Below are 17,445 nucleotides of genomic sequence, written 5' to 3'. Positions count from 1 at the left end.
TTTGAGAGCACCAACAAGGACTGGATGCTCATTGAGAGGCTGACTGAAGAGAATGACTCCCTGGAGCAGGGGATGGGGGCCATGAAGACAGAGGCCATGCTGATTGAAGAGCAGCTGGAAAGTTTAGAGATCCAGCTGCAAGACAGGACAAGCAGCTGTCTAGAGCTGGCCTCAAAACTGTCAGCACAGGAGGAAGAAAGTTATGCTGTGCAGAAGGGGGTGGAGGAGCTCCTGACGGAAGTGGAGTGGCAAATAGTGAGGGCTGACCTCCTGCAGAAAGAGCTGGAGGAAACCAGGCAGCAATCACACTGGGACTCCCTTCCAGAGGACAACCGCCTGGTTAGCAGCACGGAGGAGATCTCTCCATGGAGGAAGTTCAAGAAGTTCATGACTCCAGACCGGTGGCGTGAATTAAAGCATCTGAAGAAGCTGGACCAGTAATGACAATCCCCCCCCCCCCCCCCTAGTCCCAAACAATCACACAGACTGTAACACACAAGCAGACTCAGGGGGGACATGTGAAACCCTGACTGACAGAAGCTGAAAGGGATCTGTCAGTCAGGACTTCATATGTTCTCAAAGTGTCTGCGTGGGTTTTTCTCCGGGATGCTCCGGTTTTATCCCACACTCAAAAATTTGGACATAATTTTAAAATTAGGATCAACACAAATAAATTCATGAATTAAACATTCTTTATGCATTGTTGGATTTCTGTCGAGCATTTAATAAGTATCTCTCATTCTGTTTATTATGGTGTGATAATATCAAACAAGACGTTTGCTGATGATGTTTCAACAGATAAATATTAAAGTATAAACATTGATTAGAACATAACTAATCACATTGAAGATGTTTAAATCATGTGCTGTTTTATGGGCCCTCGATGTGTCTTCTCGGCATCAGTCCATCTCCTAGGGTACATCAATGTTTAACAGCACATCATGTGCAGCGGCAGTAAATGAATTGAATCTGTCACTTAATAAAATGACTCAGTGATAAATGTATGAAGTGATGAGATGAAGTTTAGTTTAGGTGGTTTCCTTAAGCAGAGCGGGGCCGATTTGGATTTACTGTTTAATACCTCTAAGTGTTTTAAATTGTTCTTAATCTTACAAAAAGAAAGTTGTTTTGTCAGGAGGCTATAGACTAATCTTTATCAGGAAAATACAACTTACCTTTTGGTGTTCCTCTGGGAAGCTACCTAGATTCGCTTCTGTTTACATGCAGTCTGCTGTATTTTAACTTCTTTTTGGGTGACTTGCATAATACGTTACTCTAGTCCACCTAGTCTGACTTCCTGGTGTGCACAAACATCCCAAATTATCACGCAATCTTTCAGTCAATCATGTTTGTTTTAAAAAATAAATAATAATGTGCGCTACATCATGTAGTTTGGCTTCTACTGCCGCCTATTGGCAGGATTAATCGAAACGAGTTAGTCTTTTAATACTGTATATCAGTGTAGGGTTATGTTGAAAACATTCTAGGGTGGCCATTTTGAGAACAGGAAGTGGTTTGAATGATGCAGTGTCAATAGAATGTTCAAATATTACCAGAATCAAAGGAATTCCAGAACTCTGGACCATCAAAGACATTTTGAATCTGTCTGAGACAACCACAGCTCACTGAACCAGTCTGAGGCAACCACAGCTCACTGAACCAGTCTGAGGCAACCACAGCTCACTGAACCAGTCTGAGGCAACCACAGCTCACTGAACCAGTCTGACGCAACCACAGCTCACTGAACCAGTCTGAGACAACCACAGCTCACAGAACCAGTCTGAGATACAACATTGTTAAAGACACACTGATTTTACTAAGAACAGTCATGGTGAACTACAGATCCCAGAGTAGTAAAGATTCATCGAAGAACGGTGCTGAGGAGAAGGAGCAGAAGGAGATGGAGGTGCTCCGAAAGGAAGTGGAGCGCCAAACGTTAAGGGCTGACGGCCTCCAGAAAGAGCTGGAGGAAGTCAGGAATGAGCTTTTGAGAACAAGCAACAAGAACCAACAAAGAGTTGAGAGCCTGACTGCAGAGAACAAGACTCTGGAGCAGGCGATGAAGACCTTAGAGGAAGAGATCTTCAGCCTGGACATGCTAAACTCAAAGCAGCTGGAGTCTTTGAAGATCCAGCTGCAAGACAAAACCAACAGCTGTCTTGATCTGTCCAACAAACTTATGTTGCAGGAGGATGCTAACCTGACTCTGCAGAAGAAGGTGGAGGACCTCCAACAAGAAATGGATGTCAAAGTGTTGGTGGCTGACGACCTCCAGAAAGAGCTGGAGGAGGTCAGGAATCAGCATTTTGAGAGCACCAACAAGGACTGGATGCTCATTGAGAGGCTGACTGAAGAGAATGACTCCCTGGAGCAGGGGATGGGGGCCATGAAGACAGAGGCCATGCTGATTGAAGAGCAGCTGGAAAGTTTAGAGATCCAGCTGCAAGACAGGACAAGCAGCTGTCTAGAGCTGGCCTCAAAACTGTCAGCACAGGAGGAAGAAAGTTATGCTGTGCAGAAGGTGGTGGAGGAGCTCCTGACGGAAGTGGAGTGGCAAATAGTGAGGGCTGACCTCCTGCAGAAAGAGCTGGAGGAAACCAGACAGCAATCACACTGGGACTCCCTTCCAGAGGACAACCGCCTGGTTAGCAGCACGGAGGAGATCTCTCCATGGAGGAAGTTCAAGAAGTTCATGACTCCAGACCGGTGGCGTGAATTAAAGCATCTGAAGAAGCTGGACCAGTAATGACAATCCCCCCCCCCCTCTAGTCCCAAACAATCACACAGACTGTAACACACAAGCAGACTCAGGGGGGACATGTGAAACCCTGACTGACAGAAGCTGAAAGGGATCTGTCAGTCAGGACTTCATATGTTCTCAAAGTGTCTGCGTGGGTTTTTCTCCAGGATGCTCCGGTTTTATCCCACACTCAAAAATTTGGACATAATTTTAAAATTAGGATCAACACAAATAAATTCATGAATTAAACATTCTTTATGCATTGTTGGATTTCTGTCGAGCATTTAATAAGTATCTCTCATTCTGTTTATTATGGTGTGATAATATCAAACAAGACGTTTGCTGATGATGTTTCAACAGATAAATATTAAAGTATAAACATTGATTAGAACATAACTAATCACATTGAAGATGTTTAAATCATGTGCTGTTTTATGGGCCCTCGATGTGTCTTCTCGGCATCAGTCCATCTCCTAGGGTACATCAATGTTTAACAGCACATCATGTGCAGCGGCAGTAAATGAATTGAATCTGTCACTTAATAAAATGACTCAGTGATAAATGTATGAAGTGATGAGATGAAGTTTAGTTTAGGTGGTTTCCTTAAGCAGAGCGGGGCCGATTTGGATTTACTGTTTAATACCTCTAAGTGTTTTAAATTGTTCTTAATCTTACAAAAAGAAAGTTGTTTTGTCAGGAGGCTATAGACTAATCTTTATCAGGAAAATACAAGTTACCTTTTGGTGTTCCTCTGGGAAGCTACCTAGATTCTCTTCTGTTTACATGCAGTCTGCTGTATTTTAACTTCTTTTAGGGTGACTTGCATAATACGTTACTCTAGTCCAACTAGTCTGACTTCCTGGTGTGCACAAACATCCCAAATTATCACGCAATCTTTCAGTCAATCATGTTTGTTTTAAAAAATAAATAATAATGTGCGCTACATCATGTAGTTTGGCTTCTACTGCCGCCTATTGGCAGGATTAATCGAAACGAGTTAGTCTTTTAATACTGTATATCAGTGTAGGGTTATGTTGAAAACATTCTAGGGTGGCCATTTTGACAACAGGAAGTGGTTTGAATGATGCAGTGTCAATAGAATGTTCAAATATTACCAGAATCAAAGGAATTCCAGAACTCTGGACCATCAAAGACATTTTGAATCTGTCTGAGACAACCACAGCTCACTGAACCAGTCTGAGGCAACCACAGCTCACTGAACCAGTCTGAGGCAACCACAGCTCACTGAACCAGTCTGAGACAACCACAGCTCACAGAACCAGTCTGAGATACAACATTGTTAAAGACACACTGATTTTACTAAGAACAGTCATGGTGAACTACAGATCCCAGAGTAGTAAAGATTCATCGAAGAACGGTGCTGAGGAGAAGGAGCAGAAGGAGATGGAGGTGCTCCGAAAGGAAGTGGAGCGCCAAACGTTAAGGGCTGACGGCCTCCAGAAAGAGCTGGAGGAAGTCAGGAATGAGCTTTTGAGAACAAGCAACAAGAACCAACAAAGAGTTGAGAGCCTGACTGCAGAGAACAAGACTCTGGAGCAGGCGATGAAGACCTTAGAGGAAGAGATCTTCAGCCTGGACATGCTAAACTCAAAGCAGCTGGAGTCTTTGAAGATCCAGCTGCAAGACAAAACCAACAGCTGTCTTGATCTATCCAACAAACTTGTGTTGCAGGAGGATGCTAACCTGACTCTGCAGAAGAAGGTGGAGGACCTCCAACAAGAAATGGATGTCAAAGTGTTGGTGGCTGACGACCTCCAGAAAGAGCTGGAGGAGGTCAGGAATCAGCATTTTGAGAGCACCAACAAGGACTGGATGCTCATTGAGAGGCTGACTGAAGAGAATGACTCCCTGGAGCAGGCGATGAAGACCTTAGAGGAAGAGATCTTCAGCCTGGACATGCTAAACTCAAAGCAGCTGGAGTCTTTGAAGATCCAGCTGCAAGACAAAACCAACAGCTGTCTTGATCTGTCCAACAAACTTATGTTGCAGGAGGATGCTAACCTGACTCTGCAGAAGAAGGTGGAGGACCTCCAACAAGAAATGGATGTCAAAGTGTTGGTGGCTGACGACCTCCAGAAAGAGCTGGAGGAGGTCAGGAATCAGCATTTTGAGAGCACCAACAAGGACTGGATGCTCATTGAGAGGCTGACTGAAGAGAATGACTCCCTGGAGCAGGCGATGAAGACCTTAGAGGAAGAGATCTTCAGCCTGGACATGCTAAACTCAAAGCAGCTGGAGTCTTTGAAGATCCAGCTGCAAGACAAAACCAACAGCTGTCTTGATCTGTCCAACAAACTTATGTTGCAGGAGGATGCTAACCTGACTCTGCAGAAGAAGGTGGAGGACCTCCAACAAGAAATGGATGTCAAAGTGTTGGTGGCTGACGACCTCCAGAAAGAGCTGGAGGAGGTCAGGAATCAGCATTTTGAGAGCACCAACAAGGACTGGATGCTCATTGAGAGGCTGACTGAAGAGAATGACTCCCTGGAGCAGGGGATGGGGGCCATGAAGACAGAGGCCATGCTGATTGAAGAGCAGCTGGAAAGTTTAGAGATCCAGCTGCAAGACAGGACAAGCAGCTGTCTAGAGCTGGCCTCAAAACTGTCAGCACAGGAGGAAGAAAGTTATGCTGTGCAGAAGGGGGTGGAGGAGCTCCTGACGGAAGTGGAGTGGCAAATAGTGAGGGCTGACCTCCTGCAGAAAGAGCTGGAGGAAACCAGGCAGCAATCACACTGGGACTCCCTTCCAGAGGACAACCGCCTGGTTAGCAGCACGGAGGAGATCTCTCCATGGAGGAAGTTCAAGAAGTTCATGACTCCAGACCGGTGGCGTGAATTAAAGCATCTGAAGAAGCTGGACCAGTAATGACAATCCCCCCCCCCCCCCTAGTCCCAAACAATCACACAGACTGTAACACACAAGCAGACTCAGGGGGGACATGTGAAACCCTGACTGACAGAAGCTGAAAGGGATCTGTCAGTCAGGACTTCATATGTTCTCAAAGTGTCTGCGTGGGTTTTTCTCCGGGATGCTCCGGTTTTATCCCACACTCAAAAATTTGGACATAATTTTAAAATTAGGATCAACACAAATAAATTCATGAATTAAACATTCTTTATGCATTGTTGGATTTCTGTCGAGCATTTAATAAGTATCTCTCATTCTGTTTATTATGGTGTGATAATATCAAACAAGACGTTTGCTGATGATGTTTCAACAGATAAATATTAAAGTATAAACATTGATTAGAACATAACTAATCACATTGAAGATGTTTAAATCATGTGCTGTTTTATGGGCCCTCGATGTGTCTTCTCGGCATCAGTCCATCTCCTAGGGTACATCAATGTTTAACAGCACATCATGTGCAGCGGCAGTAAATGAATTGAATCTGTCACTTAATAAAATGACTCAGTGATAAATGTATGAAGTGATGAGATGAAGTTTAGTTTAGGTGGTTTCCTTAAGCAGAGCGGGGCCGATTTGGATTTACTGTTTAATACCTCTAAGTGTTTTAAATTGTTCTTAATCTTACAAAAAGAAAGTTGTTTTGTCAGGAGGCTATAGACTAATCTTTATCAGGAAAATACAACTTACCTTTTGGTGTTCCTCTGGGAAGCTACCTAGATTCTCTTCTGTTTACATGCAGTCTGCTGTATTTTAACTTCTTTTAGGGTGACTTGCATAATACGTTACTCTAGTCCACCTAGTCTGACTTCCTGGTGTGCACAAACATCCCAAATTATCACGCAATCTTTCAGTCAATCATGTTTGTTTTAAAAAATAAATAATAATGTGCGCTACATCATGTAGTTTGGCTTCTACTGCCGCCTATTGGTAGGATTAATCGAAACGAGTTAGTCTTTTAATACTGTATATCAGTGTAGGGTTATGTTGAAAACATTCTAGGGTGGCCATTTTTTGAGAACAGGAAGTGGTTTGAATGATGCAGTGTCAATAGAATGTTCAAATATTACCAGAATCAAAGGAATTCCAGAACTCTGGACCATCAAAGACATTTTGAATCTGTCTGAGACAACCACAGCTCACTGAACCAGTCTGAGGCAACCACAGCTCACTGAACCAGTCTGACGCAACCACAGCTCACAGAACCAGTCTGAGATACAACATTGTTAAAGACACACTGATTTTACTAAGAACAGTCATGGTGAACTACAGATCCCAGAGTAGTAAAGATTCATCGAAGAACGGTGCTGAGGAGAAGGAGCAGAAGGAGATGGAGGTGCTCCGAAAGGAAGTGGAGCGCCAAACGTTAAGGGCTGACGGCCTCCAGAAAGAGCTGGAGGAAGTCAGGAATGAGCTTTTGAGAACAAGCAACAAGAACCAACAAAGAGTTGAGAGCCTGACTACAGAGAACAAGACTCTGGAGCAGGCGATGAAGACCTTAGAGGAAGAGATCTTCAGCCTGGACATGCTAAACTCAAAGCAGCTGGAGTCTTTGAAGATCCAGCTGCAAGACAAAACCAACAGCTGTCTTGATCTATCCAACAAACTTGTGTTGCAGGAGGATGCTAACCTGACTCTGCAGAAGAAGGTGGAGGACCTCCAACAAGAAATGGATGTCAAAGTGTTGGTGGCTGACGACCTCCAGAAAGAGCTGGAGGAGGTCAGGAATCAGCATTTTGAGAGCACCAACAAGGACTGGATGCTCATTGAGAGGCTGACTGAAGAGAATGACTCCCTGGAGCAAGCGATGAAGACCTTAGAGGAAGAGATCTTCAGCCTGGACATGCAAAACTCAAAGCAGCTGGAGTCTTTGAAGATCCAGCTGCGAGACAAAACCAACAGCTGTCTTGATCTGTCCAACAAACTTATGTTGCAGGAGGATGCTAACCTGACTCTGCAGAAGAAGGTGGAGGACCTCCAACAAGAAATGGATGTCAAAGTGTTGGTGGCTGACGACCTCCAGAAAGAGCTGGAGGAGGTCAGGAATCAGCATTTTGAGAGCACCAACAAGGACTGGATGCTCATTGAGAGGCTGACTGAAGAGAATGACTCCCTGGAGCAGGCGATGAAGACCTTAGAGGAAGAGATCTTCAGCCTGGACATGCTAAACTCAAAGCAGCTGGAGTCTTTGAAGATCCAGCTGCAAGACAAAACCAACAGCTGTCTTGATCTGTCCAACAAACTTATGTTGCAGGAGGATGCTAACCTGACTCTGCAGAAGAAGGTGGAGGACCTCCAACAAGAAATGGATGTCAAAGTGTTGGTGGCTGACGACCTCCAGAAAGAGCTGGAGGAGGTCAGGAATCAGCATTTTGAGAGCACCAACAAGGACTGGATGCTCATTGAGAGGCTGACTGAAGAGAATGACTCCCTGGAGCAGGGGATGGGGGCCATGAAGACAGAGGCCATGCTGATTGAAGAGCAGCTGGAAAGTTTAGAGATCCAGCTGCAAGACAGGACAAGCAGCTGTCTAGAGCTGGCCTCAAAACTGTCAGCACAGGAGGAAGAAAGTTATGCTGTGCAGAAGGGGGTGGAGGAGCTCCTGACGGAAGTGGAGTGGCAAATAGTGAGGGCTGACCTCCTGCAGAAAGAGCTGGAGGAAACCAGGCAGCAATCACACTGGGACTCCCTTCCAGAGGACAACCGCCTGGTTAGCAGCACGGAGGAGATCTCTCCATGGAGGAAGTTCAAGAAGTTCATGACTCCAGACCGGTGGCGTGAATTAAAGCATCTGAAGAAGCTGGACCAGTAATGACAATCCCCCCCCCCCCCCCTAGTCCCAAACAATCACACAGACTGTAACACACAAGCAGACTCAGGGGGGACATGTGAAACCCTGACTGACAGAAGCTGAAAGGGATCTGTCAGTCAGGACTTCATATGTTCTCAAAGTGTCTGCGTGGGTTTTTCTCCGGGATGCTCCGGTTTTATCCCACACTCAAAAATTTGGACATAATTTTAAAATTAGGATCAACACAAATAAATTCATGAATTAAACATTCTTTATGCATTGTTGGATTTCTGTCGAGCATTTAATAAGTATCTCTCATTCTGTTTATTATGGTGTGATAATATCAAACAAGACTTTTGCTGATGATGTTTCAACAGATAAATATTAAAGTATAAACATTGATTAGAACATAACTAATCACATTGAAGATGTTTAAATCATGTGCTGTTTTATGGGCCCTCGATGTGTCTTCTCGGCATCAGTCCATCTCCTAGGGTACATCAATGTTTAACAGCACATCATGTGCAGCGGCAGTAAATGAATTGAATCTGTCACTTAATAAAATGACTCAGTGATAAATGTATGAAGTGATGAGATGAAGTTTAGTTTAGGTGGTTTCCTTAAGCAGAGCGGGGCCGATTTGGATTTACTGTTTAATACCTCTAAGTGTTTTAAATTGTTCTTAATCTTACAAAAAGAAAGTTGTTTTGTCAGGAGGCTATAGACTAATCTTTATCAGGAAAATACAACTTACCTTTTGGTGTTCCTCTGGGAAGCTACCTAGATTCTCTTCTGTTTACATGCAGTCTGCTGTATTTTAACTTCTTTTAGGGTGACTTGCATAATACGTTACTCTAGTCCAACTAGTCTGACTTCCTGGTGTGCACAAACATCCCAAATTATCACGCAATCTTTCAGTCAATCATGTTTGTTTTAAAAAATAAATAATAATGTGCGCTACATCATGTAGTTTGGCTTCTACTGCCGCCTATTGGCAGGATTAATCGAAACGAGTTAGTCTTTTAATACTGTATATCAGTGTAGGGTTATGTTGAAAACATTCTAGGGTGGCCATTTTGACAACAGGAAGTGGTTTGAATGATGCAGTGTCAATAGAATGTTCAAATATTACCAGAATCAAAGGAATTCTAGAACTCTGGACCATCAAAGACATTTTGAATCTGTCTGAGACAACCACAGCTCACTGAACCAGTCTGAGGCAACCACAGCTCACTGAACCAGTCTGACGCAACCACAGCTCACTGAACCAGTCTGAGACAACCACAGCTCACAGAACCAGTCTGAGATACAACATTGTTAAAGACACACTGATTTTACTAAGAACAGTCATGGTGAACTACAGATCCCAGAGTAGTAAAGATTCATCGAAGAACGGTGCTGAGGAGAAGGAGCAGAAGGAGATGGAGGTGCTCCGAAAGGAAGTGGAGCGCCAAACGTTAAGGGCTGACGGCCTCCAGAAAGAGCTGGAGGAAGTCAGGAATGAGCTTTTGAGAACAAGCAACAAGAACCAACAAAGAGTTGAGAGCCTGACTGCAGAGAACAAGACTCTGGAGCAGGCGATGAAGACCTTAGAGGAAGAGATCTTCAGCCTGGACATGCTAAACTCAAAGCAGCTGGAGTCTTTGAAGATCCAGCTGCAAGACAAAACCAACAGCTGTCTTGATCTGTCCAACAAACTTATGTTGCAGGAGGATGCTAACCTGACTCTGCAGAAGAAGGTGGAGGACCTCCAACAAGAAATGGATGTCAAAGTGTTGGTGGCTGACGACCTCCAGAAAGAGCTGGAGGAGGTCAGGAATCAGCATTTTGAGAGCACCAACAAGGACTGGATGCTCATTGAGAGGCTGACTGAAGAGAATGACTCCCTGGAGCAGGGGATGGGGGCCATGAAGACAGAGGCCATGCTGATTGAAGAGCAGCTGGAAAGTTTAGAGATCCAGCTGCAAGACAGGACAAGCAGCTGTCTAGAGCTGGCCTCAAAACTGTCAGCACAGGAGGAAGAAAGTTATGCTGTGCAGAAGGTGGTGGAGGAGCTCCTGACGGAAGTGGAGTGGCAAATAGTGAGGGCTGACCTCCTGCAGAAAGAGCTGGAGGAAACCAGGCAGCAATCACACTGGGACACCCTTCCAGAGGACAACCGCCTGGTTAGCAGCACGGAGGAGATCTCTCCATGGAGGAAGTTCAAGAAGTTCATGACTCCAGACCGGTGGCGTGAATTAAAGCATCTGAAGAAGCTGGACCAGTAATGACAATCCCCCCCCCCCTCTAGTCCCAAACAATCACACAGACTGTAACACACAAGCAGACTCAGGGGGGACATGTGAAACCCTGACTGACAGAAGCTGAAAGGGATCTGTCAGTCAGGACTTCATATGTTCTCAAAGTGTCTGCGTGGGTTTTTCTCCGGGATGCTCCGGTTTTATCCCACACTCAAAAATTTGGACATAATTTTAAAATTAGGATCAACACAAATAAATTCATGAATTAAACATTCTTTATGCATTGTTGGATTTCTGTCGAGCATTTAATAAGTATCTCTCATTCTGTTTATTATGGTGTGATATTATCAAACAAGACGTTTGCTGATGATGTTTCAACAGATAAATATTAAAGTATAAACATTGATTAGAACATAACTAATCACATTGAAGATGTTTAAATCATGTGCTGTTTTATGGGCCCTCGATGTGTCTTCTCGGCATCAGTCCATCTCCTAGGGTACATCAATGTTTAACAGCACATCATGTTTTTATATTGTACAGTAAATGATGGTCCAGCTGGTGACTGACAGACAGTCTGAACGCTCCTCTCCCTGAAGGCTGCATCCATCTGTTGGTCAGAGCAGTACGATCAATACTTCTGATGTTAATGACGCCTAAAAGCATGCTGGGAAACCCGAGAGGGTCTCTGAGCCAAGAGGCGAGCGCTGTTGCAGAGGTGGGCCATCAGTCCTCAAACTGAGAGACAGATCCAGAAATTCAGAGAGGGATCAAGGAGGAAGATCACTGCTGACAAAAGATGGCTTTTACAGGATGAGGTCTGTCAGAAATGGAAAGTGAGTTAGTCCCCATAGAGCCCCATGTTAAAATGTCCAACTTTACAGCTGCAGTTCCTCCAGAGTCCACTAGAGTCTGTCTCCTACAGTGAGTCAGTCCCTATAGAGCCCCATGTTAAAATGTCCAGCTTTACAGCTGCAGTTCCTCCAGTGTCCACTAGAGTCTGTCTCCTGCAGTGAGTCAGTCCCCATAGAGCTCCATGTTAAAATGTCCAACTTTACAGCTGCAGTTCCTCCAGTGTCAACAGTGTTTCACAGATTACTAACAGGAGCTCTGTAGCTGGAGATGTTATTTCTCTCTCCATCTCTGATTGGTTTGTCTGCTGGTGGACCTGAGCCAATCAGCTGCCAACAGTCGACCCTAATGAACATTTATTTTGGTGATTTAATGCTGTGGGTTGAGGTGACATCTCCAGTCTCTTCGTCTCTTGGTCTGGGTGTATTTTGTGAGTTATGTGTGAAGTTCTTTATCAGCACTGGATTAGAAACGAGACGAGCGTTAACATGATTAAAGTGACAGAATCACTAGGCTGAACATTCGTCGTGATTCGACCGCTCTGTGTGCCGAGTCCCCACAAATATCTATAAACCACTAACATGTCCCGGTTTTGACCAACCCAAACATCACACCATGCTAGCAAACCTGGGCCATATCCGAATTGCCAAGTACCTACTCAATCTTTCAGTATGCAGTACGTACTATTCGTGCTGCATACTGTTAGTACCTACTATTCAGTAGGCGCGCACAGTAGGCAGATATTTGTTCCTACTTCTTCTGATTTATTCAGTATGGAAGTGACGTCATTTACGTTTCCCGAACCGGCCGCATTCACCCGTTTTTCTTATTCAAGAAGAGTAATGCGCATATACAGTCAGGTAAACAAAAAACAATATCACAATGTCAATCAAGTAAAGGCAGATTAAATAACTAAATAACATACAGTACATAAAGGAAAGAACAAATGAAAGACAGTAATATACAGAAAAGACAGTAATATACAGAATATAAAATAAACCAATAAAGACACATTTAAATAGTTAAATCATTATTTAAATAGAGGGGGGAAAGGTTTTATAATAATGCAGATATTTGTTATATTTTCTGTTGTTAATTAAAAGTAGCGAAACACAATTCATTTCCTGAAAGCACGCATCCAATCCATACTGTACAAAACCCGGAAGTTAGTATCCATACTGAAATGTTCAGTATACTGCGGTGGACCCAAACAATGCATACTGAATGACCACGAAAGTTCAGTATACTGAAACTCCATACTGAATAGTACGTACTGCATACTGAACAGTGACAATTCAGAAAGGGCTTCGATCTGTTTGTATACATGTCAATCAATGTCGTTGCCAAGGCTGCTGCTGTTTTAACCAATAGAGAAACATCACTAATGCACTACATACGATTAAGGTCAACACTGATTGGTCTATTCATGTGTCAGTCAATCTCAGTGTTACGGCTGTTACTTAGTTAGCCTAATGTGGGGCCCGTATTAATATCAGGCATGTTCATGGACACTAGGCACCCCCCCCCCCCCTAGTCTCATATATTGTTTCTGATATTTTATTTTATTGTCTTGTTCAATCATACTGTTAGATATTCCTGTACAAAGGCACCATGATATTTTAGTTGGTACATTTGTGGGTCAAATTGAAGAAGTATCACACAGGCACTTTTGGGGGAGCTCTGGGCAGCACAGGGGTCTTTGATGCCATGCGTAGCTCAGTCGACCCAGATGTCCGAGAGTGTACAGCCACGCTGAGTTGATGTGTTTGTGTCTGTGTTTCAGGTGAGCAAAAGTGATAAAAGTGAAATCCACAGTTAGCCTTCTTTAATATTTACTGTGTGTGTGTGTGTGTGTGTGTGGGTGCACAGAATATTTGTATAAGTGTGTGAGAGAGTCATAAGCATCATCTTTGATTAGCAGGTCTTTGATTCCATGTGTAGCTCAGTCGACCCAGATGTCCGAGAGTTTGCAGCCACGCTGAGTTGATGTGTTTGTGTCTCTGTGTTTCAGATCGAAGTAAAAGAATAATCATAAAACCCATGCACGCTTGGTTCTTTGTGTACAAGTGTGCAACATTAAGTTAGCATGCGAACAGGACCTGCTGCGTAACGACAGGTAGGCGAGCTATCAGACTGAACAGGAAGTCAGAGTCTTCCAAAGAGCTCCAGGAGAGTTACAGCTTCCTGTTAAAAGTAGCAGCCAATGAATATGCAGCGTTGTGCACACACTGCAGGTGTCCTTTTTCAGTCACGATGGAAATGTTTACGTACAAAGTCATATTAAAGCAGGCAAAAACATGTCTGTACGACAGGAAGTGGAACTGTTACAATCTACTTCGGTGAAGCAAACGCTGCTGATAAACATCTTAAAGGAGCTGCTCAGGAGGAAACCCTAACCAACCACCTCGTGTGACCAGCAGGTCAATCTGTGGATTGAAACAGGTCAAATGAAAGTGTCCAGATTTGGAGGTTTTGAAAATATGGTCACCCGACAAACACTGAGAAACAAACATGAAACCATTTTATAAGGATGACAGATAACAGAAGCTCTACACCAATAGAGAGCTCTTGATACAGAAAGACATTTATCATTTCATTCACATCTCAGTTTGACTTCTTTCCAATATTGAGACCAAAATGAGATTAATTTGGCACAATATCTCTTTACTGTGAGGAGTGAAGCTCAGAGCCATTAAGCGAATGAGAGGATCAAATCAGAGTGAAGTGTTGGCCTGAAAACCATCTCATCCACTTTAGACTCAAAATAAAAATAATGATTATTATCATCCCCCGAACACTGACTTAAAGGAGGAGTCAGTAGAAATTTAAACACAACATTCAAACTGGGCCCTCCTGGGCTCATCCTCCCCAGAAGCCCCGCTCCCTGCAGGACGTAGTGTGTACATTAAAGGGATACTTCACCATTAATAAACATTAATCTGTATTGACATTGGGTCATATATGTAGTAGAAATGTGAAATAGATTTTGAAGTTCGTGCCTTCTTGGCCGAGAAAAGGCAGTAAGTGTCTTTTTGGCTCATGCGGATGAAAGACACCAAATCCCAGAATGCACAGCACCGCAGGCCATTCCCACTAAGGTCCTCTTTTTAAGAATCAGAAATACTTTATTAATCCCAGAGGGAAATTCGATCGATACAGTTTCTCCAAAATGTACAATATAGCAGTAGAAATATAGTAATAAAAACATTTACAGACATATTTACTTCAACACATAAGGCCATTTCCTCAACAGATTCAGAGATTTCTTCCAGAAGGAAGTGGTATCTTGGAAATTCCTGTCAGAAAACAGACTCTATGTCTGTGTCCACAGGCAAACAGTGAGAGCACTGACACTACCAGTCCGCCCCAGCTCGAGCCGGCCTGGGATCCTCGTCCTTACCGCCGCCGACATGCAGGCCAGCAATATAGCCGTGAGACGGTTGCTGCCGACAGGCCGGTCTTGTGTCCCGGCGAGCGGCCGGCAGCGCCAGCGGCCGGCAGCGGTCAGCGGCGGCCCCAGCGGGCAGTGGGCACAGCAGCCAAACCACAAGACCAGCCTGTCGGCAGCCGCCCCCTCGCCGCTATATTTATATTTTCGCCATTATCAGCTTTCTCCATAGAGCCTGTTAGCATAGCTTCCAAGCAATATGGCGGATTTTAACTTTCGATTCTGGGAGTGAGTTCCCACCCACTGATCTGTGATTGGTCTGTAGCTTCAGTGGTCGAAAATATGAGGAACTGGCGTTGTAGTTTCACCCCGCTAACCGCAACAGCTTTCAGTGACGCAAAAATCGTCATTTTGCGTCACTGGAAGCTCCTTTTCAGACTCAGAAATACAAAGATTTCCCATCTCAGGGGAAAATGAGGGCGGGATGCACGATCATTCAAAAATACTACCAGGTTTCTAATGATACAAAGCTTAATGCAAATGGGTGAAGTATCCCTTTAACTGCTTGTACCTACACTGCAAGCTGATGCATGCTAGCACAAACTAACCGCCGGTGTTTGTCACCCCCCTGTCCAACAGGAAGCAGACCAACTCCACGTCCACGTTTTTCCACGGGTAAAAGACAACACAAGGTTCACCCTCGTTTTAGAACGAGCTTTATCCGCTTGGTGTTTCTCCTCACTCTTCTTTTCTGCTACGTCCACGTCCGTCATATTCACCGCTTTGAATCTCGTCCAATCACTGAATTGTATCCACTCCTAAACTCCCCTGCTGCGCTGTCATTGGCTGGAGGAAACACACCAGCTCCGCCCAGAAACGTCCAGAGTCAACCAGAACAAATCAGAACAGTAAAATCCAGTCAGAGGACAGAGTCTCTGCAGACACAGTCACCACCACACATGTATGGAGGCCCAGAAGGGACGATGGAGCAGCTTCACTTTAGGAGAAGTCTGTATTTTATTTTGAAGGAGCAAGCTGCTGACTCCATCTTTACTTTTGGAGAATTCTGTGTTAATTTATTTAAGGTGTCTCTTCTGTTTTTGTTGTTGGTATCAGACATGTATCAATACCTTTTGATTTCTTCTACAATCATATCAAACTTTACATTTCTGGTGAAGTGACCTGACACGCTTCATCCATCTCTGTGAGGTCAGACCATGAGTCCACTCTGAATGATCAACGCCCCCCCCACTCCCAGTCCATTCAGATAATGGGCTTTAGTGGAGCTGCTCCCCTGAGACCCTCTTCTGTCAGATCTGAGGGGGGGTGACAGAGGTGAGGTGAAGGAGGCGTTGAAACTCCGTCATAATCTAATCTGCATATCCTGACAGTCAGACGGAGTGAGGGATTAATCAGACTAAAGTTTCACTCACCGTCTGTCCAACATTAAATCACTACAGACAGACAGTCAGTCTGTCAGACTCTAAAATATCTGCTCATTATAATGAGTCCTCAAACGACTTAAACTCAGAGCTGAAACCAGAGCTGGGAACACCTCCATTAATCCTTCATCCATTAATTATCAACGTTAATGTTCTAATTTATTTTAAACATGGACGTTCATTTGAAAAACAACCAACAATCCTCTAACTTCCAGTAAATACGGTTTCCCTTAATGTCCAAACTCTTACATCTGTCAATCACAGGTAGTCCAGCCCTAACTCCTCCCACTCTTTCATGTGTCTTTGACTCTGAATGGGACCATAATTTACATAATTATCGCCATCTATATTCTTAGAATCAGAGGTGACCATCTATGGACAAGAGGGTGGAGCTGGAAAGGAGTGGGACAATAAGTCACTGTCCATATATGGTCACTTCCTTATGCTATATATTTTTGTCCATATATGGTCACTTCCTTATAGTAAATGTTGTCGTCCATATATGGTTATTTCCTTATGCTAAATGTGTTTGTCCATATATGGTCACTTCCTTATAGTAAATGTTGTTGTCCATATATGGTTATTTCCTTATGCTAAATGTGTCTGTCCATATATGGTCATTTCCTTAGACTAAATGTTTTTGTCAATATATGGTCAGTTCCTTAGACTAAATGTGTCTGTCCATATATGGTCACTTCCTTAGACTAAATGTGTCTGTCCATATATGGTCACTTCCTTAGACTAAATGTGTTTGTCCATATATGGTCACTTCCTTATGCTAAATGTTTCAGTCCATATCTGATCACTTCCTTATACTAAATGTGTTTGTCCATATATGGTCACTTCCTTAGACTAAATGTTTTTGTCAATATATGGTCAGTTCCTTAGACCAAAAGTTATTGACCATATATGGTCACTTCCTCGAACATAAAGTCTGGTGTGTCACACCTGTGTGTGTTCATGAAGATGAATTCATGACATTGAGGTGAGAATGTGAATCCCCACTTCATCTCTCTGTCACCATGACGCTCCTACTGCTCCCTTTATTTAACCTCTGCTGGGCC

At 43.8% G+C, this 17,445-nt stretch overlaps 2 protein-coding genes across 2 annotated transcripts; both read left to right on the top strand.

Moving 5' to 3' along the window:
* Positions 1–1,828: 1,828 nt before the first annotated feature.
* LOC136179268 (tropomyosin-like) lies at positions 1,829–2,746 on the top strand. Its single transcript, XM_065955292.1, has one exon. The coding sequence runs from the start codon at positions 1,829–1,831 to the stop codon at positions 2,744–2,746; it is 918 nt and encodes a 305-aa protein (XP_065811364.1).
* Positions 2,747–9,808: 7,062 nt separating this feature from the next.
* Positions 9,809–10,726, top strand: LOC110003668 (tropomyosin-like). The gene has a single exon (XM_065955284.1). It carries the CDS (start codon positions 9,809–9,811, stop codon positions 10,724–10,726), a length of 918 nt encoding a protein of 305 aa, XP_065811356.1.
* Positions 10,727–17,445: the final 6,719 nt, after the last annotated feature.

This window comes from Labrus bergylta, chromosome 5 (genome assembly GCF_963930695.1).
Source record: "Labrus bergylta chromosome 5, fLabBer1.1, whole genome shotgun sequence".
Taxonomy (NCBI): Eukaryota; Metazoa; Chordata; class Actinopteri; order Labriformes; family Labridae; genus Labrus; species Labrus bergylta.
This window is presented reverse-complemented; position numbering and strand designations above follow the sequence as displayed.

Bases quoted from the DNA above. Each gene is read 5' to 3' on its own strand.
- LOC136179268 (XM_065955292.1), top strand. From the start codon at position 1,829: ATGGTGAACTACAGATCCCAGAGTAGTAAAGATTCATCGAAGAACGGT.
- LOC110003668 (XM_065955284.1), top strand. From the start codon at position 9,809: ATGGTGAACTACAGATCCCAGAGTAGTAAAGATTCATCGAAGAACGGT.